Source organism: Myxine glutinosa, chromosome 3, assembly GCF_964187855.1.
Source record: "Myxine glutinosa chromosome 3, kmMyxGlut1.1, whole genome shotgun sequence".
NCBI classification, from domain to species: Eukaryota; Metazoa; Chordata; class Myxini; order Myxiniformes; family Myxinidae; genus Myxine; species Myxine glutinosa.
In genome coordinates, this window is record NC_136263.1 from 193997518 (window position 1) to 194019113 (window position 21596).

At 47.9% G+C, this 21596-nt stretch overlaps 1 protein-coding gene across 1 annotated transcript in view; it reads right to left on the reverse strand.

Annotated features, from left to right (window-relative positions):
- Positions 1-1121: 1121 nt before the first annotated feature.
- The window catches only part of LOC137424096 (glutamate receptor ionotropic, NMDA 2C-like), a 430015-nt gene continuing 409540 nt past the window's right edge, over positions 1122-21596 (reverse strand). Inside the window, exons 9-12 of the mRNA XM_068111563.2 lie at positions 13128-13288; positions 7256-7443; positions 3421-3659; positions 1122-2929 (exon numbers count right to left, since the gene is read on the reverse strand). Of these exons, the coding sequence (XP_067967664.2) occupies positions 1232-2929; positions 3421-3659; positions 7256-7443; positions 13128-13288 (2286 nt within the window). The 3' untranslated portion in view covers positions 1122-1231. The remainder of the gene's footprint in view (positions 2930-3420; positions 3660-7255; positions 7444-13127; positions 13289-21596) is intronic.

Here is a 21596-nt window from a genome sequence, read left to right on the forward strand (position 1 = left end):
ATGAAAGCATTTACCTCAGACCCTGTTGTTTCGCCAATTCTGTTTGATCCACCTGAAGGAGAGCTCGATTCCCAATGGCTTTTCCACAGCTTCGCACTAGCTTATGGCAAGGTAAGTGTTCTTGAGGAGGTAAACGGCCCTGGCTGCGGTCAGTCAGCGAGAGACCCTCGGTGGGGGCGACTCTTTACCGCCAAGCAGACCGCAGCTTCTGGAGCTGAAGAACCACATCCTCCACAGGCCACGCCCACGAACAGTCGTCACCGCGGTGACGTCACCGTGCATTGCACCACGCGTCCCTTTGTTTGAAAAATACTGTACATACGAAATATCTGAATAAAGTATTAAGTAGTCTATAGTGTTTCTATATGTTTTTTTTTAAAGTAGTGAATGGCTTTTTTGGAAGTACTAATTTGCATTGTACATTTAATATAAATAGCAAACAAAATATATCGGACATGGCTGGTGAACACAATATTGACACAGTCTCAATTAACACTTGCTAGCAAATGCAGAACTGTCATGCAGGTAATTAAGGTAATATAAAACAGAACGAATACCTTTACTATACACAGTCACTGCGTAATAAAGAAGGTCCGGTGAGTGAAATGACAGCAGCAGATATAAAAGCATAATACAACGGAATACAACCAAAACTTTAGCCCTCTTTTCCTATCTAGAGACGAAAGATTAAAATGTGGAGCGTTTTCCAGAAGAACGAAACTGCATTTTCTCCCATAACAAGGCTTTGTGAAGACAGAATGAAAGAAAGGAAGGAAAAACAAATTTAGCAAAGACAGGAAAACAAAATGGCGGCCATCGAGTCACGGACCACCCACTGTTCACCGCTGATGGAAGGAGGACCTACGCCACACATATATCAATGACTGCTATGGCTTTTTAAATACTTTGTGCTAATGTATGAGTCGGACTTTTGAGACTTGGGTGGAGCTTCTGGTTTTGAGATGACGTTTTGATACATTATTGTTAATAAATACTTAATCGTTTAATAGCACATAAATATCCATTCTGACATTCTCAAACTCTTTCACAGTCGTAGCTTCTTTATGTCATGCACCGCTAAAGAAAGAAAGAAAGAAAGAAAGAAATCACAACAGATGGAAGATTCTGAGTGCAAAACTTTACAATGTCTATGTACAACATTATTTCCATTATTCACAATTATTGTTGTACAGATGATTACATGTTTATGTATATATCTACAAGACTAGTTTCAAACTTCCGACTCCACGCTCGGTAGCTTGGTGTAAACGCGCCTGACGTAGCTGTTGTTCGTGGGCCGCGGCACGGCCCAGCCATCTGCTTTGCTCGAGAAGTAAGGCATTTTGTGCCCAGAAGGCTGACCGCAGAGCTGCATCGTTTCCTTCGAGGCCTGGGCCTGCTTTGGGGCCCAAGACATGCCCGGTCCTGCCGTCTTACCCGGCACAAAATGTCTGTCGTGCGCTTGCTCGGCCGTGGGGCGCCGGGAGAAATTGGCCGCGTAGTCGCCACGGTCGGCGTACGGCGAACTCGCAGACTCGGCGTACGAGGCCTCCACGCTGTGAGGAGGCCTGTAGCACACGGTGTGCACCGATTCGCCCCCATCTGTGTCGAGAAACTTCCCCTCCATGTATTCATCCTCTGCGGCCTTGTTGTAATCTGAGCAGTAGGCCATCTTGTAATGGGAATCCTTGTAGGGGTTGTGATGCATGTTCTGCGAGGAGAAAGAGCTATAGGAGCAGGCGTCGTCAGCAGATAGGTGAGCCTGTTGCCTGTCTGGAACATAATGCTCGAGTACCGGTTTTTTGGGTAGGACCGTACCGTACTTGCAAGCGTGACAAAAATGGCGGCCGTGAGAGCTGCTGTACCGCTTGACGAAGTGGCCCGGGCAGTTTCCGCACGTGTGCATTTGTGCGCTGTCTCCCCTGTGCACGTTAAAAGGTGCAAGCTCGTGCATTTTCACTTTGCATGCACTGCACTCTTTATCGTGGTGGTGGTGGTGGTGGTATAAGGTGGACAAAGATGTCGCGTTTTGCATTGTGGGTTCATTCTCGTGAAAGCTGTCGCTACGTTTGAACATCGCACGTTTCTTGCCTATGGGCTCTAAAATGTTGGGAGTGCTGCTCACGAACATCATGGGTTCTTTCCAATCCATGGATGCGTAACGGGTCAGCATCTTCGGAGGGGGAATTCCATAAAGATCTTTTTCCTTCAGTGAAAACCTACCAGGGAGACGCCCGCCGTCCCTAAAGTTACGATCAAACTTGCGGTAGTGAATATTCTTTTCTCGGTAACCTTCCGATTCGGCCCTTGAATCCGAACCGTGCTCACGGATTTCCTCGAGGTCAGAAAGATAGCCACGACCCAGGTCAGCACCGTTGCGGTACGCCCTCTGTACCGCTAGATAGGCCGGAGACAGGCTTCTGAGTGGACCCTTGTGGCACGGCTGACCCTGATCCTTAGATCTGTCCCATGGATAGCGTGGCCGAGCCATGTTGCACTCGTCGTTTCTAAACTCGTGGATGGTTGTGTTTGCCAAGCCTGGATGGTGGCTTGTGTCGGGCTCCTTGTAGCCATAAGCCCCACCGGGAGGAATCCGGTACTGAGGAGGGGGTGGCACATCCTCTGGATAAATGCCCTCCCTCAGACTCGAGCGATGGGAGCCCGGATTGTGGTTATAAATCACAGAGTTCCCCAGAGCCATCCGATGGAAAGGACCGTTCATTCCATGAGTCGATGGGTACATTCGTTCAGGATTTCCTCTATGAGGAGTTGGGTGAGAACCATTGACCTGGGTTAAGCTCGCCATGCTGCGTGCCGTCTTCAGGAGTCGTGTGATGCTTGAATTTGTGTCCATCACCAGCTTCTGTGGAGACTGAAGATATTTCTTCTTCTTCGTGACTTCGACTCCATAAATACAGCTGTACATGCCCTGTGGAAGGAAATTAGAAAACACGGCAGTTATTCTTCCTGATTATTTCAATCTTGACTGATGACCCTTTTAGTATAGCAGATAGGTGCAGGAATTGTGCCTTTCATGATGCAAGCATGGCATTTGGCACACAGATAGAGTATGTCCTAAGGAAGACATTTGGCTATAGGGCCACCGCAGATTTGTCCTTTTTTGAAAAATGTCCGCCATTGTTGTCACAGGACAAATCTGCGATGGTCCTATAGCCAAATATCTTCCTTAGGGTATACTCTAACTGTGTGCCAACTCTTCAAAAGTCACAATTCTCCTAAATATTTCACCTATCTGCCGTACTATTTTGTAGTCATTTGGACAAAAGAAAGAGAACAACTTAAAGGTGGGGCGCAAAATGTTCTCGATACTTTGGAATACTTTGATAGGAATGGTCCATTTGGGTGGTTTCCGTCCGAATCAATGTGAAACAGATGCAGAAACAAGAAGTCGAGGCTTACTCGGCTGACGGAGTACAGAAGTCCAGGCTTGTCCAGCTCGGGGTTCTTAACACAATGTCGTCTCACGTAGTAGAAAAAGTGTTCACCAACGAACACGAGTAAACTGAGCGCCATTGCGACCACGAGCATGTAGAACACCCCGGCCATGTTGTCGACGTCCAGCTTGCTGCTCATGACGTCGTTCCTTTCCCCATGGCAGATCCCCGTCAGCCATATCATCTCCAACTCGTCCATTTCACCTGCGCGAGATATTCATTCACGAGATAGAGCCAAAAAGAAACCGGTTCCTTCATACATTTTTAACCAAAAGAGGGCTTGCGCCATTATTCTAAGCTACAGTCCAACCAGGGGAATCCGCAGTAGTTCCTCGTACTAGGATGAAGACTTTTGACGATAGAGCATTCTTCAGATCTTCTTATCAAGTATGGATCATCTGCCTTTTAAAATTATCTCAACCTCCTCAATTAGAGGTGACACCACAACTCGTTATATTATGTCATTGGACTGCCAATGACATTTTCATCCATCTTCTTGTTGTTTCACTGTATTTAGCTAGGCGGCTAACACAAAGAATACTCTTTAAATCCAGTCGAGGAGCCAACGCAAAATTCAACATGCGCAAAATTCAACATTAAAAAAAAATGGCCGCCAACAACAAAATATTTTTGGAAAAAGATAGCCGCCAACATTGTTAAAAAGTGCCATAAACTTTTTAATATTTGAATTTAGGATGTACAAGTATCAATACAAAATCACAGCAACACATATAAGAGGTCATTAAAATGTTCAATTAATGTTAGTTAGGTTCGATGTTAGAACCTTGCTTACTGAGCGACTACAGTAGTTGATGGTGCCTTCATTTTTAAACGCTGATGTTTGTGTCGGCATAGCTTTTTATTCCACTTGGTATAATTAATTCAGATATCCGTGCCATCCAATTAGATCTGTGATCACAGGAGTGGTACACATCGGGGAGGGGAAGAGGGGAATTCTGCCATCCAAATTCCTCATTGGCAGTCTCGACCTCCAGTCACGTGATGTGACACTAATGTTTGACCTATCATGTTACATTTACATATATCACTTCATTTGTTACTCCAGATATGTATTTTATGCAAGTAACATATACTTACATTGAATATCCACATCACAAACCCACCTCAACCCCATCACGAGCGTATGCAAAATTTATCCCACCTAATCACAAGTGCACACTAATCCCATCACATCCCCATCACAAGCACATGCTAAACCAACCAGATAACAAGCGCACACTAATCTCATCGCATCACAAGCACACTCTAAACCCACCACATCACAAGCACACACCAAACTCACCACATCACAAGCACACAACAAACTCACCGCATAACAAATGCACACTAAACCCACCGCATAATAAGCGCACGCTAAACACACCGCATAACAAGCGCACGCTAAACACACTGCATAACAAGCGCACGCTAAACCCACCGCATAACAAGCGCATACTAAACCCACCACATCACAAGCGCACGCTAAACCCACCGCATAATAAGCGCATGCTAAACCCACCGCATAACAAGCGCACGCTAAACCCACCACATCACAAACGCACGCTAAACCCACCACATCACAAGCGCACGCCAAACCCACCGCACAACAAGTGCACGCTAAACCCACCGCATAACAAGCGCACGCTAAACCCATTGCATAACAAGTGCACGCTAAACCCACCGCATCACAAGCGCACGCTAAACACACTGCATAACAAGCACATGCTAAACCCACCGCATCACAAGCGCACGCTAAACCCACCACATCACAAGCGCACGCCATACACAGCGCATCACAAGCGCACGCTAAACCCACCGCATCGCAAGGGCATCCAAACCCACTGCATCGCAAGCACACGCGAAACCCACCACATCACAAGCGCATCCTAAACCCACCGCATCACAAGCGCACGCTAAACCCACCGCATAACAAGCGCACGCTAAACCCACTGCATCACAAGCGCACGCGAAACCCACTGCATCACAAACGCATCCTAAACCCATCGCATCACAAGTGCACGCTAAACCCACTGCATAACAAGCGACGCTAAACCCACTGCATCACAAGCGCACGCGAAACCCACTGCATCACAAGCGCATCCCTCACACCTAGCTCGTCTTCACGCTGTTGAAACCAAAGCGTTCAGAATCATTGGAATCTCCCGCGATGACGCTATCTCTGAGGGCCTTTCACTTACTCACCGCAGGCAGGTTGGTGGTCTTTCCGTCTTCTACCGACTCCTCTCCGGCCTTGCTCTCCCAGCTCTCTCTGGGCTCTGTCCCCCAAATATTCCTACAGGTCGCACAAGATCTGCCTGCAACCCTGTTATGGTTAAACTGCCAAAATCAAGACTCTCTGCTCACTTTCACTCCTTCATTCCTCTTTTCTCCCGCCTCTGGAACAAACTCCCTCACTCTCTTCAATCCCACTCCTCCCTCCAGGTCTTTAAAACGGCTGTTCACCACAATCTCTTATCTTCCACAATCCAAAACCTTGATCTTTTCTACCCCCGCTAATTTCACCCCAAATCCACTTTTTTCAGGTGACTTTTGACTTCTTTCCTGGAAGTCCTTGGTGTCCTTGCGTTTTATACCTATCCTGCCTTCCCCCAGGCCCTCTCCCTCCCACACATCTCCCGATGTCCCTGCTCTCAAATGTTGTGTTTATGTGCTTCCTCCCCTTCTCTCCCCATCTTGTCGACCGCTCCCCTTTTTATATACTTTGTTTGCTTGTTTGTTTGATTTGTTTGTTTGATAAATGTTAGCTCTTTCACGAGCCTCGACTCTGCATACAAAAAAATATATAAAAAATAAAAAATCCTAAACCCACCGCATCACAAGCGCACGCGAAACCCACTGCATCACAAGCGCACGCGAAACCCACTGCATCACAAGCGCATCCTAATCCCATCGCATCACAAGTGCACGCTAAACCCACCGCATAACAAGCGCACGCTAAACCCACCACATCACAAGCGCACGCTAAACCCACCGCATCACAAGCGCACGCTAAACCCACTGCATCACAAGCGCATGCTAAACCCACCGCATCACAAGCACACGCTAAACCCACCGCATCACAAGCGCATGCTAAACTCACCGCATAACAAGCGCACGCTAAACCCACCACATCACAAGCACACGCTAAATCCACCGCATCACAAGCGCACGCTAAACCCACCGCATAACAAGCGCACGCTAAACACACTGCATAACAAGCGCACGCTAAGCACACCGCATAACAAACACACGCTAAACACACTGCATAACAAGCTCACGCTAAACACACCGCATAACAAGCACACACTAAACACACCGCATAACAAGCGCACGCTAAACACACCGCATAACAAGCGCACGCTAAACACACGGCATAACAAGCGCACTCTAAACACACCGCATAACAAGCGCACGCTAAATCCACCGCATCACAAGCGCACGCTAAACCCACCGCATCAAAAGCGCATGCTAAACCCACCGCATCACAAGTGAATGCTAAACCCACTGTATTACAAGCGCATGCTAAACTCACCGCATAACAAGCGCATGCTAAACTCACCGCATAACAAGCGCATGCTAAACTCACCGCATAACAAGCGCATGCTAAACTCACCGCATCACAAGTGCACGCTAAACTCACCGCATCACAAGTGCACGCTAAACTCACCGCATAACAAGCGCATGCTAAACTCACCGCATAACAAGCGCATGCTAAACTCACCGCATAACAAGCGCACGCTAAACCCACTGCATAACAAGTGCATGCTAACCCTAACCGTAAACTCCATCACAAGCCTTACCATCTCCAATAAACTGAAGGAGTGCCAAATCAAGGGGCCTTTTCCATCGAGAGTTCTTCTGCAGAGCGATGCCATAGCCAGTGGTCGCAAATACCTTCCCGCTTCCAATGGTGACCAGGCGGCACCCTTCATCTTTACCCGCCATGTAGTTCAGCACAGCTGCATCATATATGAATGCATCTAGCTTCCTGTAACAAAAAACAAATCACTGTTTAGTTATCCTGCGCTTGCGAAGTGAAAAGTAGGGTTTGGCGTTTGGTTGCGTAAGTGTGGCGTATGTGTGTGTCTGTATTTTAAAAATTCATTTTCTCAGCAACCGTTGGTCCGATTGACACGAAATTTTACCATAGGAGCGCCTCCGCGTGTGGAATTTTTTAATTCATAATTATGATGTCACAGGTCACGCCATCTTGTTGTCATGACTGACGGTGTTGTCCTGGACCAGGCACGTCTTGGGCACGGTCACGCCATGACTGACGCCATCTTGGAAAAACTTTACACCTCTATATCTCCAAAACCTCTCAATGGGAAAAATTTGAAACATGGCTCATTGCCAAGTACTCCCCATGGGGAATAAGATATGTTAATGATGACGTCATCGGTGCCTTCATTATGACATCATAATTAGAGAAGTACAATGCTCGATCTGATCAGTTTGAATTTTTTGTTCTCTGCAACTATTACTCCGATGGACACAAAATGTTCACCAAAGGAGCGCCTCCTCCGGTAGAATTTTTAAAATATAATTAAGACGTCATAGGTCCCGTGGTGCCGGCGCCATCTTGGAAAAATCGAAAAATGTTGGACCTCTAAATCTCCAAAAGTGCTCCATGGAAAAAACCGAAAGTGGCTCATAGTAAAGAACTCCACACGTGGAATAAGTTTTGTTAACGATGACGTCATTGGTGCCTTAATTATGACGTCATAACTCGACAAGTGCAACACTTAGTCTGAATGAATGAATGAATGAATGAATGATCGTTTGAAGGCCATTTTCCCCCGCTAGAGCGGGGGTTAGCCTTGCGGGCCCCATGACAATCATGGTTCCCTGTTTGAGGCAATGTTTTTTTTTATGGCTGGATGCCCTTCCTGACGCCAACCCTTCGTCGCCTCTTACGATGCGCAGGGATACGGTGTACATGTACATATTCTAGATCGGGGTACACACCGGGATCACTCATCCCAGCAAGCTGGTACTTCGTCTGATCAGTTTGAAATTTATTGAGCACGATCTATGCAACAATTATATTAGAGAATATTTTTTTATGATTTAATTGCTCACGTGGTCTAGATATTGGATCAAAGAAAAAAAAAACGTTCAAAAACAGAAGAGTTGGCGCGCACCAAGTTGACTTTGCAGGGTATAAGCATTCTATGGGTACCATATAGTTTGTGAAATGAATCAGTGTTTGTAAATCACGTTGTGTAAGTGTGTTCAGTTACCAAGCAGCTTGTTAGCGTTCAGTTACATTGCTGGCGTCTGCTAGCTTTCAGTTACCATGCTAGCTTTGCTACCGTTCAGTTACCTTGCTAGCATCTGCTAGTGTTCAGTTGCCTTGCAAGCTTTGCTACCGTTCAGTTACCTTGCTAGCATCTGCTAGTGTTCAGTTGCCTTGTTAGCGTCGGCTAGTGTTCAGTTACCTTGTTAGCCTCTGCCAACCAGCCGTTTTTTATCACCGGTTTCGAATGGAGTGCTTGCTTGTGTACTTAAGCCACTTGGCGAACTCTCCACAAGAAAATTGGTAACTGAACACACCCTTGTTTGTCCCAATTCAAGCACTCATCTCATGATGTTGAGATCCCAGGTACATATCCCATCTGCTGTGTAGATTTGTCCATTGGTTATTGATGTCATTTGTGTGCATTTGATTTATAGCAAAGGTGAATGTCTCTATATCACGTGGCACCTTTTCTATTCCTCGTGGGACTTTTTATTTGCCAGGTGGAACCTTTTAGCTTATCTGGAATTGGAATTCCAGATATGGTTTGTCATCGTGCACCGTCCATCCGTCTGTCCTCCAATTTCGACTTCTCCGGCCAAACCGCAGGGCCGATCTAGCTGAAACTGGCAGCAAGGTTCTCTTCCTGACTGGTAACGGAGATGGCAAATCTCATTCTGGTCACGTGACTTTAAGTAAGTCAAAATGGCCAACTTAGTAAATTCCTTCAAAAATCTTCTTCTTCAGACCCACCAGGCAGAATGTCCACCAGTCAGTTGAATTCAGTGACCTGATTTGCAAATACTATTGAAATTTCAAGTCAATTGGATGAAAATTGAGGATTTTAGAATTTCACAAAGTTGTTGACCTTTGGCCTATGTTGGTCTTTTGACCTCAAAAACAATAGTGTCCTTTTCTCCCGACAAGGTGGAGATGTGGCTGTCAAACCTCGACTCTGCTTCTGCAACTGGACCAGACGGCTTCAGCCCACATGTCCTAAAATCCTGCTCTGCCGCTCTTTCTCACCCTCTATCTGTTCTCTTCACCCTCTCTTTTGCTCAAGGTCATCTGCCATCTGCTTGGAAATCAACAAACATTACCGCTTTACACAAAAAATGTGCAAAAACATATCCTTGCAACTACAGACCAAGGGAAACTTTTGGGAACTGAGTGGCGTGCTGACGAGGAGGGGAGCGTCGTTGAAGCTGAAGGGAAAGGTGTATGCTGCATGTGTGAGAAGTGTTATGATTTATGGGAGCGAGACATGGGTAATGAACGTATAGCAGCAACGAAGGCTGGAAAGGGTGGAAATGCGAATGGTTCGGTGGATGTGCGGAGTATCGTTGAGAGAGAGGAAGACAAATGATGAATTGCGAAAGATGATGGGAATATTGCCTGTGATTGATGCTGTGAAGAGGAACAGGTTGAGATGGTTTGGTCATGTGTTGAGGAAGGATGAAAGTGACTGGTTGAGAAGAGTGATGGAAATGAAAGTAGAAGGAAGTAGAGGACGGGGAAGACCGAGAAAGACTTGGCTAAAGATGGTGGAAGAAGAAATGCGGACAAGGGAGTTAACAAGGGGAGATGCAGAAAATAGGGCAAAATGGAGAAGATTGTCACGGGGACTGCAAGGCTAACCATTGCTCTAGCAGGGAAAATGGCCTTAAAATGCCTGTTGTTGTTGTTGTTGTTGTTGTTGTTACAGACCAATCAGCCTGCTCCCAATAATCAGCAAGTTCATGGAATCCATCATCGCTTCTGACATCAAATCCTTCCTCTTCTCCAATGGCTTGATCTCAGATAATCAATTTGGATTCAGACCAGGTCATTCTACTCTGGACATGCTGCTTCTGCTGTCTCAACAATGGATGGAGGTCCTCAATGCCAAACAGGAAATCAGAGCTGTCTCCCTTGACATATCTTGCACCTTCGATACGGTCTGGCACCCCGCTATGCTCACCAAACTCTCCTCCTATGGTATCCATGGAAACTTCCACTCATGGCTTGCGGACTTCCTCTCTGGTCATAGGCAACGTGTGGCCCTGAATGGGTTTCTCTCATCTCCTCTTCCTGTTCAGGCTGGAGTTCCCCAAGGCAGTGTTCTGGGCCCTGTGCTTTTTCTTGTCTTCATCAATGATCTCTCTGACTCTCTGAAAAATCCTCTCTATTTCTTTGCTGATGATTCTACTCTCTGGCAACAGCCTCCCCACTCTCTGTAAACCTGAATAAAATCACAAATGGGTCAAACAAGTAGAACATGTCTTTCAATCCGGACATATCTCACACCCTCACGATGTCTATCCAAAAAGACCATCTGGAAAACCCTCCCATCTATTTTCTCAACAATCCTCTTGAAGAAGTTCTGTCACTCAAGTTTTTGGTGTCACTATCTGCCATGACCTTTCCTGAGAAAACCACATTTTCAAGCTGGCCTCCAAAGCCAGTCGCCGACTGGGCATCCTCTGTCATGCGAAGTCCTTCCTTAATAATAATAATAATTCATTTATTTTGTATAGCGCTTTTCATGAAGCCCAAAGGCGCTTTGACAGAGTGCAAAACATAATGCATAATAAAACATGGAAACAACAATTGCAAAAAGACAAAAATCAATAGGGAAATATTTAAAGCAAAAGGAGGGAGAAGGAGAAGTGATAGTCAGGGGTTAAATGCTGTGGGTTGAATGTTGAATGCAGTGCTGAACAGGTGGGTCTTGAGTGATGTTTTGAATGTGGTGAGTGAGGAGGAGTCTCTGATGGTGTGAGGTAGTGAGTTCCAGAGGGTGGGAGCAGCGATGGAGAAGGCCCCGTCCCCCCAGGATCTGAATTTGGTCCGGATGGGGGGGGGTGTCAGGAGGTTGGTACCAGCAGAGCGGAGGTTGCGGGTGGGAATGTGTCTGGAGAGGAGGTCAGCCAGGTAGGATGGGGCCAGGTTATGGAGGGCTTTGTAGGTCAAGAGGAGGATTTTGTACTGGATTCTCTGGGAGATGGGGAGCCAGTGAAGCTTGTAAAGGACAGGGGTGATGTGGTCACGGGTCCGGGAATGGGTGAGTAGACGGACAGCGGAGTTCTGAATGTATTGGAGTTTATTGGTGATTGTTGAGGGTGAACCATAGAGGAGGCTATTGCAGTAGTCCAGACGGGAGGTGATGAAGGCGTGGATGAGGGTTTCTGCAGCCGTGGAGGAGAGGGATGAGCGGAGACGGGCGATGTTTTTCAGGTGAAAGAAGGGTGTCTTCCTTGGCACACCTGAGCTCCTCACCACGTACAAGGCTTTCATCCGCAGCTCAATGGAATACTGTTCTCCCCTCTGGGCCGGTGGTCCTGCCTCACACCTAGTTCGGCTTCACCGCTGCAGAAACCAAGGCTTTTAGAATCATTGGAATCTCCCACGATGAAGTTAACTCCGAGGGCCGTTCACTCACTCACCGCAGGCAGGTTGGTGGTCTTTCTGTCGTCTACCGACTCCTCTCCGGCCTTGCTGCCCTTGCTCTCTCTGGGCTCTGTCCCCCAAATATTCCTATAGGTCGCACAAGATCTGCCAGCAACCCTCTTCTGGTGAAACTGCCAAAATCAAGACTCTCTGCTCACCTTCACTCCGTCATTCCTCTTTTCTCCCGCCTCTGGAACAAACTCCCTCACTCTCTTCAATCCCTCTCCTCCCTCTAGGTCTTCAAAACAGCCGTTCACCACCATCTCTTATGTCCCATCCAAAACCTTGATCCTTTCTACCCCCATTAATCCACCCCAAACCCACCTCCTTCAAATTCCCTGTTTTCTTTCCTGAAAGTATTTGTAGTGTCCATCTTGTTTATCCCGTGTACCCCGCCCCAGCCCTCTCCCCTCCACAGATATCCCTGTTCCCTGCTGCTGTACATTTATCTCTCCCCCCTCTCGTCTCCTGCTCCCTTTATTATATGTTCTATGTGTTAGCTCTCATGCCTCGACTAAGTATACCAAAGAATTGTCTTCTTGCTTATGACCAACTCTACCAGGTGGTGAAATTTCGTGAAGATCGGAGTAAAAATTTGACCTGTAGGCGCTTGACGTACAAACAAACATCCAAACAGAATAACGCACAAGACCAAACAATATACTTGCAAAATCTTCGATTTTCGCAAGTAACAAACAAACAGACCAGACCAAACAATGCACTTGCGAGTCTTCAATTTCGCAAGTAACAAACAGGGGTGAATACATACCGCACTCAGTGCTGCCATTGGGTAAAGTAGTGTCTGCATAAATAAGCAAAGGCATTTAGATCCATGTCAACGACGACCCAAGCACATTGTTTTTTAAATCCATGTTGAAACCGTTGCAGGTGTGAAACAGCTCTCTGCCAACGCGGAAGGAAGGACAGACGCTATCTGTGAATAAGGTCGTGTTACCGCCGACATTGTGGTCACATGTGCAGATGATCGGCGCGGTAGGACGTACCCCGTCTTGAGGCTGACCAGGGCTCTCTCCACGTTTTTCTGATTGAACTTTGACATGTAGGCGTGCATGTGCGGATAGTTGTTGCGGATGTTACGCTCAGTGCTGCCATTGGGTACGGTACCGAACCTGAACGCCGGATGCTGCTGAGTGGGGTTTTGAAACTGCAAAAAAGAAAACGGGAAACAAGTTGGAAGACTTCGTGGCATCTACGACACAAACATTTCATTTGAAGCACAACCACTTGAACGGCGAAGATGTTAAAGCCTACTGGCATTGATCTCACTGGTCCGAGTTGGATTCCCATGACTAAAACCAAGAAAGAACCACCTTTAGAGGCCATTTTTCCCTACCGAGCAGATGTTGGCCTTTTTTCGGGCACCGTGGTCCCCTTTTTGAAGCAATGTTTTATGGCTGGATGCTCTTCCTGCCGCCAACCCTGTTAGTCGCCTCTTATGACACACAGGGAATTACCAGTGAACTGGTACTCAATTTGCCGACCTCGGAAGGATGACAGGCTGAGTCAACCCCCCTGGTGTTAATTCAGCGATCGACCGGGATTCGAGCCCAGGATCCTAGGATCCCAAGCCAGCACCCTAACCATTATCCTAGGATCCCAAGCCAGCACCCTAACCACTATCCTAGGATCCCAAGCCAGCACCCTAACCACTAAGCCAACACCAACACCATGACTGCTCAGTGGAAATGTCCGCACCCTGTCTACAGAGAGGCAACTTGTCCAGGATGGGTTTTCTTAGTCAAGGAAAGGTTCACGACTTGTGGTGAATGTCATGGTGCTCTCTCAAGGGTATGGACCCCCCCCCCCCCCCCCACCAATCTAACAGTACACTGTGCTCTATACTTCTTCACAGCACACAAAGGTACGTCCGAGTACCTATATGCAATACTCTTGTCGTAAGCTAAATTTCAGCTAGAAAAGGAAACGTAGGGAAAGTCAGGCAATTCTGTCCAGACAACCTGGGCCGTATTTCCGCTCAGAAATCAATCGCTCATGTATTTACAGTGACACCGTAACACTTCCCGGAGAGGTTAACTCTCGATGCCGCGCGGTTGTTCGAGAAAACTCTCTGGGTGTTACAAAAACAACAACAACACAGTCTTCTAACCCTGGAGCCATTTCAATGGCCTGACATGGAACCCTCTTTAATACAGACGTATCATTTTCCTTATGAAGAGGGTGACCCAAACCTGAGATCCCTATTTTACTGTGCATTCAGAAAGTATTCAGACCCCTTCACTTTTTTCACATATTGTGATGTTGCAGCCTTATGCTGAAATCGTTTAAATTCATTTTTTCCCTCATCAATCTTCACTCAATACCCCATAATGACAAAGGGAAAACAGGATTTTAGAAAGTTTTGCAAATTTATTAAAAAGAAAAAACTGAAATATCACATTGACAAAAGTATTCAGACCCTTTGCTATGACACTTGAAATTTAGCTCAGGTGCCTCCCATTTCTCTTGATCATCTTTGAGATGTTTCTACACCTTGATTGGAGTCCACCTATGGTAAATTCAATTGATTGGACATGATTTGGAAAGGCACACACCTGTCTATATAAGGTCTCACAGCTGACAATGCATATCAGAGCAAAAACCAAGCCATGAGGTCGAAGGAACTGCCTGCAGAGCTCAGAGACAGGATTGTGTCGAGGCACAGATCTGGGGAAGCCTACAAAAAAATCTCTGCTGCATTGAAGGTTCCCAAGAGCACAGTGGCCTCCATAATTATTAAATGGAAGAAGTTTGGAACAACCAGGACTCTTCCTAGAGCTGGCCGCCCGGCCAAACTGAGCAATCGGGGGAGAAGGGCCTTGGTAAGAGAGGTGACCAAGAACCCGATGGTCACTCTGGCTGAGCTCCAGATATCCTGTGTGGAGATGGGAGAAACTTCCAGAAGGACAACCATCACTGCAACACTCCACCGATCTGGGCTTTATGATAGAGTGGCCAGACGGAAGCCAAACAGTTCAATTTTGGTTTCATCAGACCACAGAATCTTGTTTCTCACAGACTGAGAGTCCTTTAGGTGCTTTTTTGCAAACTCCAAGTGGGCTTTCATGTGTCTTTCACTGAGGAGAGGCTTCCGTCTGGCCACTCTGCCATGAAGCCCAGGTCTGTGGAGTGTTGCAGTGATGGTTGTCCTTCTGGGAGTTTCTCCCATCTCCACACAGGATCTCTGGAGCTCAGCCAGAGTGACCATTGGGTTCTTGGTCACCTCTCTTACCAAGGCTCTTCTCCCCCGATTGCTCAGTTTGGCCGGGCGGCCAGCTCTAGGAAGAGTCCTGGTTGTTCCAAACTTCTGCCATTTAAGAATTATGGAGGCCACTGTGCTCTTGGGAACCTTCAATGCAGCAGAATTTTTTTTTGTAGGCTTCCCCAGATCTGTGCCTCGACACAATCCTGTCTCTGAGCTCTGCAGGCAGTTCCTTCGACCTCATTGCTTGGTTTTTGCTCTGATATGCATTGTCAGCTGTGAGACATTGTATAGACAGGTGTGTGCCTTTCCAAATCATGTCCAATGAATTTAATTTACCACAGGTGGACTCCAATCAAGGTGTAGAAACATCTCAAAGATGATCTAGAGAAATGGGAGGCACCTGAGCTAAATTTCAAGTGTCATAGCACAGGGTATGAATACTTAAGTCAATGTGATATTTCAGTTTTTTCTTTTTAATAAATTTGTAAAACTTTCTAAAATCCTGTTTTCTCTTTGTAATTATGGGGTATTGAGTGTAGATTAATGAGGGAAAAAATGAATTTGAACGATTTCAGCATAAGGCTGCAACATAACAAAATGTGAAAAAGTGAAGGGGTCTGAATACTTTCTGAATACACTGTATATATATATATATATATATATATATATATATATATATATATATATATATATATATATATATATATATATATATATATATATATATATATATATATATATATATATATATATGTATGTATATATATATATATATATATATATATATATATATATATATATATATATATATATGTATGTATATATATATATATATATTGTTGCGGATATGGCATTTGGCCTCCATATCCGCTTGTAAATATTCCCCTATTTCCCCAACACTCCCCAACTATCCCCAATCCCCCATTCCCTAGTCCCATTGCCTGTAAATAACACTCTGTAGAACCGACCTTCCCCTTTTTCCCCCATTAAATGTCGTGCCCAGGTCCACCGCATCTCACGTAGACAACTTTCGGACATCTTGCTAGTTATTCTTAGTCTATGTCAGTTAAGGACTCGTTTCCATTAATTCTGACTCTTCGTTGCACCAGAATGTGATTATATGGCACCAGTAGTGAGTTTAGGACCTTCCCATACCTCCTCCCATCTTCTTCCCCAAACAACAACTACAACAACAACTACCACAACAACTACAACAACAACTACAACCACAACTACAACAACAACTACCACAACAGCGCGCGGAGAGTGTGCGTCCTCACTCCGGCTCGGTTAGCCGCCATTACCCATGTGCGTCGACGGGGCTACCACGAAGGGGCTGCCTGTTGGCTCCTCGTCAGGGGCGGAGCCCGGTAACCCCCCGCAGCCAGTGAGAAGCGGCGGGCCGATTCCATCTGGGGCGGAGCTAACGAGCCGAGGGCATGTCACTCCCCGCCGGAGATACGCAGCGACTTACCGGATGTGAGGTCAGATGCGCCTGAACTACGGAGAGCAAAGGACGCCACCCCCAGCGTGACGATACCTCCCCGTATCTTTGGACCGGACCGGGTCGATTCTGTCCTTGAGCCAAGAGTGCACCTTGAGCCATCGACTACCCGCCTTTCCTTGCCATCAATCCCCGTGTGAGTCAGTTTTGTCCTGTTTATCTGTCGTCTGTCGGGGCTATTATAAGACCGTAATTAAGTGCCTACCTTACTATGCTGTCTCTCTCATCCCTGTAATCTGACCTTCCGCAATATTATAACCTCCTCCGGAGGTCTTGAGAACTGAACCCTTGGTGTCGTGTCATTTTAACCCAGCCGTTGTGTCCTTTTCCTCAATTGATTTAGCGTAGCGCGACTCGGCAACGTTCGAGTATAATCGGGTAAACGTGCAGACGCGGTCATACCAAACCGCTCGGTAAACCAACATCCACAACCGCGTCTGTAACAATTGGTGTCAGGAGTGTCGGATTCGGACCTGGGACTAAATTTATTTGGCCCAAATTTTGGAACACCAATTGTACCGCTAGGGTAACAATTGGTGTTGGGAGGTAGAATTCGATCCGGAGCGCGTTTCCCGCGCTCGAAATTATAACGGCGAAATTTGATTGTGTTTTACAAAATATAAAAACCCGAATTTTGAAAGTCGCGCTATGGCGGATCAAGACAGCTGGGGTCCGGTAGAGGAGAGTGAGGCAGGGTCGATCCAGGACCAAATAGAGGGACATAAGGAGAGCGAAGCAGTGAGGGTAGCAGACGCACAAAATAGCGTCGTTGCGCCCGACGTTGCGGGTGCGCAAAATGGCGCCTCGATGGTCGCGGCGACCGCGACCGTGGCAGCGCCCCTGGTGGATCCGAACCTTTTTATGTTGCAAATGAGGGCCCTTATGGAACGAATGGGAGACCAAATTGTGGGAATGAGGGCTCAGGGTGAGCGATTAGAGGGCCAAATGGGGGTAATGGGGAACCGGATGGAGGCTCAGAGTGAGCAAATGGGGGTAATGAGGGACGAAGCGAGGGGTACCGGTGAGGGGTTAGACAACGGGATAAAAGAGGTGAAAAATGGGTTAACGGGGGTAGAAAACAGAATGGCCGCTCAAGAGAATCAAATGGAAGGGATGCAAAAGGGGTTAGAGGGGTTAGAAAACAGTATGGAAGGCAAATTGAGGGACATGAGGGACCAAGCGGAAAGGGAAGTTAAACAAATGGGGCAGCAGATAGAGGGGGTCAGAATGGGGGTAGAAACCAAACTGGATGCTCACAGGGAGGAAATGGAGCAGATGAGGGTGGCATCTGGGCAGGAGATGCAAGTGATGGGAGAGGAGATCAGAAGAGGAGTGAGTGAGGAGGTCGGAGGAGTGCGCGAGGAGGTGAGGCACTGTAAGGAGCGCATGGAGAAGGAGGTGAGAAAGGGGACTGTAAAGTTACAAGGGGGCATTTACCCTGGACACGGATGCGAGCCAGGAAGGATTGGGCGCAGTTTTGTCTCAGACACAGGAGGGCGTGGAGAGAGTGATTGGTTATTATAGTCGGGCCTTAAGTAGGCCCGAGCGAAATTATTGCGTCACTCGCAAAGAGTTATTGGCCATGCTGGCTGCCATGAACCATTTTCACCCGTACCTGTACGGGCGGAAATTTTTGGTTAGAACTGACCATTCCTCCTTGCAATGGCTCCTTCGGTTCAAGGAACCGGAGGGCCAAATTGCAAGGTGGTTGGAAAAGTTGCAGCAGTACGATTTTGATGTGGCCCATAGGGCCGGGAAGGCCCATGGTAATGCGGACGCACTCTCTCGGCGTCCTTGTCTGGGGGAAAACTGCAAATTTTGTGCGAGACACGAGGAGAGGGAACAATTGGGCGATTCGGACCCGACCCTCGTTGTCCGGGCAACCCGGGTGAGAGGGCCAATTTTGCCACTAACCGCAGATGAGGAATTCGGAACTTTGGCATGGAGCACGGCCCAGCAGGAGGATCCTGTCCTGGGGCCAGTGTTCAATTGGGTCAAATTGGGGCATAGACCAAAGGGGGAAGAGGTCACCCCCCTCGGGGCGCAAACTAAGGCATATTGGGCTCAGTGGCAGACCCTGGAATTGAAGGATAACATCTTGTATCGCAAGTGGGTGGAGGTTCCCTCTGATAGAACTTCCTGGCTGGTGGTAGTCCCAAATAAATTTAAGACCGATATATTGCAACAGGTGCATGGTACCCGCCCCGGCGGCCATTTGGGCAGGACAAAGACGACATCGCAGGTACGCCGGAGGTTTTATTGGGTGAATATGGGGCGCGACATACAGGACTGGTGTCGGAGATGCGACGCCTGTACTGCCAAAAAGGGACCAGCACGGAGGATGAGGGCCCCCCTTCAATTACACCAGGTGGGGGCCCCCCTAGAGCGGGTGGCCATGGATATCCTAGGCCCACTACCCCGCACCCGCCTAGGTAATAAGTACATCCTCGTTGTGATGGACTACTTCACCAAGTGGCCGGAGGCCTACGCCCTCCCCAACCAAGAAGCAGGGGTGGTAGCGCAGGCCTTCGTGGAAGGATTTGTGTGCCGGCATGGGATTCCACAGGAGTTGCACACCGACCAGGGACGAAATTTTGAGAGCAAATTGCTAAAAGATGTGTGCAGTCTCCTGTCAATTCGGAAAACAAGAACCACGCCCTTGCGGCCACAATCTGACGGGATGGTGGAACGGTTCAACAGAACATTGATACAACAACTGGCACTGTTCACCGCCACCCGTCAGGATGACTGGGACGAACATCTCCCTTATTTGCTTATGGCCTACCGAACCAGCCAGCACGGGGCCACCGCATGCAGTCCAGTGTTGCTTATGTATGGGCGGGAGTTACGGGCTCCCGCCGACTTGCTATGCGGTCCCGTGCCAGACACAGTGGTTAACCCGCCGAGGGAGGGGTACGCACGTCACCTAGAGGAAGGCATGGAGCTAGTCCATGCCTTCGCCCGCCGCCAACTCCATCTGGCGGGGGAAAAGATGAAGCGCAGGTACGACGACCGGAGCCAGGGGAGTCAATACGCTCCGGGGATGAAGATTTGGTTCTTTAATCCCCGGAGACGGAAGGGAAGGTGCCCAAAACTCACCTCCCCCTGGCAAGGCCCAGGAGTCGTCCTGTCACAAATCTGTGACGTGGTCATTAAGATCAAAATGGGGCCACGAGCCCTCCCTCGGATCGTCCACGCCGACCGGATAAGACCTTACACCGGCGAGCAGGCGCCCCCGTGGATTGCCTCGGCTTTAGATGCCGAGGCGGGACCCAGTACCTCTGAATAAGGGGGGCTTATTAGTGCCAGAGGACTGGGGGATTGAGGAGCGATAGGCCCGGTGGGTAAGGGTGGCATCCCTGCCACCCTTCCCATGGTGGGGCAAAGGAGCAATAGATTATGGGGTGTATGGCAGTGAAAACTAGCCCGGGTGGGTTAGGTTATATTGTAGGGATCTAGCGAAGATGACATAAGGTAACGTTAAGATTAGTTAGTGACTGATACCTGTAGTGGGGACGCAGGTAGATTAGTGTGGATGATAATGACGTGGGAGCGCAATAGTTTAAAGGGACGACTGGGAAGCGCAAGTTTCAGAGGGGAGTAGTTAGATGAGATGATGCTGTGTGAGAATTGAACAGGTGTGAGAACTGGACAGGTGTGTGGAGCAGTGTATGAGTAGTGAGTGTTGTGGATCAGCGCGAATGCGCTTGGGGAGAGAAGGGTGCAGGTGGCACCAGGTGTGAGAACACAGGTGTGCAAGTACAGGTGTGTGGAGAGAGTTGGAGTAAGTGGTACGGAGTGGTGTGCATGGTGCGAAGGTGTGAATGGGGGAAGAGTGGACCCCTTTCACGAGTACCCGGGGCGGGTAGTGTAAGTGTTAGGTAGAGGGTATAGGTAAATTGTGGTTGGATATTGGCATTTGTGGTGCGGTTGCAGAATGGTATTGCGGATGGGTGCATTAGTGTTGTGGAAATGGCTGGGCGTGTAGCCTGTTAGCGTGTGTAGTTGGTTGGGCACTCCACCACTGTGAGGATGTCGGCCAGGTGAGGCCGCAGGTGGGCTCTGGGAGCCGTTAGTGTCAGTGGGGCCCGAGGATCCGGAGGACGGACCCGGGTAGCCCAGTGCCAGAGAGGGCACCGAGTGGGGAGAGCGCCAGAGGGCCTTCCCCAGGTAGTTAGGTTAGGGTAAGGAGCAGGTAAGCTCGGGTGGCAACTACAGTGGTGGAGGTGTGCAGGTGGGTAGACCTGCTGGGAGAGCTACACGTCACGGCCCAGAAATTGTGCGAGGGCACCGGGAGATGAATCGGGGGAGTGAGACCCCAAATTGAGAGGCACCACAGTTTGGTCAATGGGAATTGGTTGTTAGAACCCATAGAGTAAGTTGGCCAATGGATTGGCAGGGAAAGACCCCGGGTAGTGTAAAGTGTGTTAATGTCATTTAGAGGATAGTTAGGATTGAAGTCTCCTCGCACCATCTACATGCACTCACCTGTGATGACGTACCTCCACACCATGCCATGTTTTGTTATTTTATTGTGCAGATGTTTGGAATGTGAGACGCATCATGACGTGGGTGTGACATTGTGTTTTGTTGTTCCATCTCTTCCTCCTTATGAGGATTGATGATGAATTTGGTGATGGCAAATTTTGGATAGAGGGATTGTGGAGACGAATTTGGTATAGGGGAAATATGGGGAAGACGTGACAGTAGTGACGAATTTGTAAATGTGTAGATTTTTGTACATAT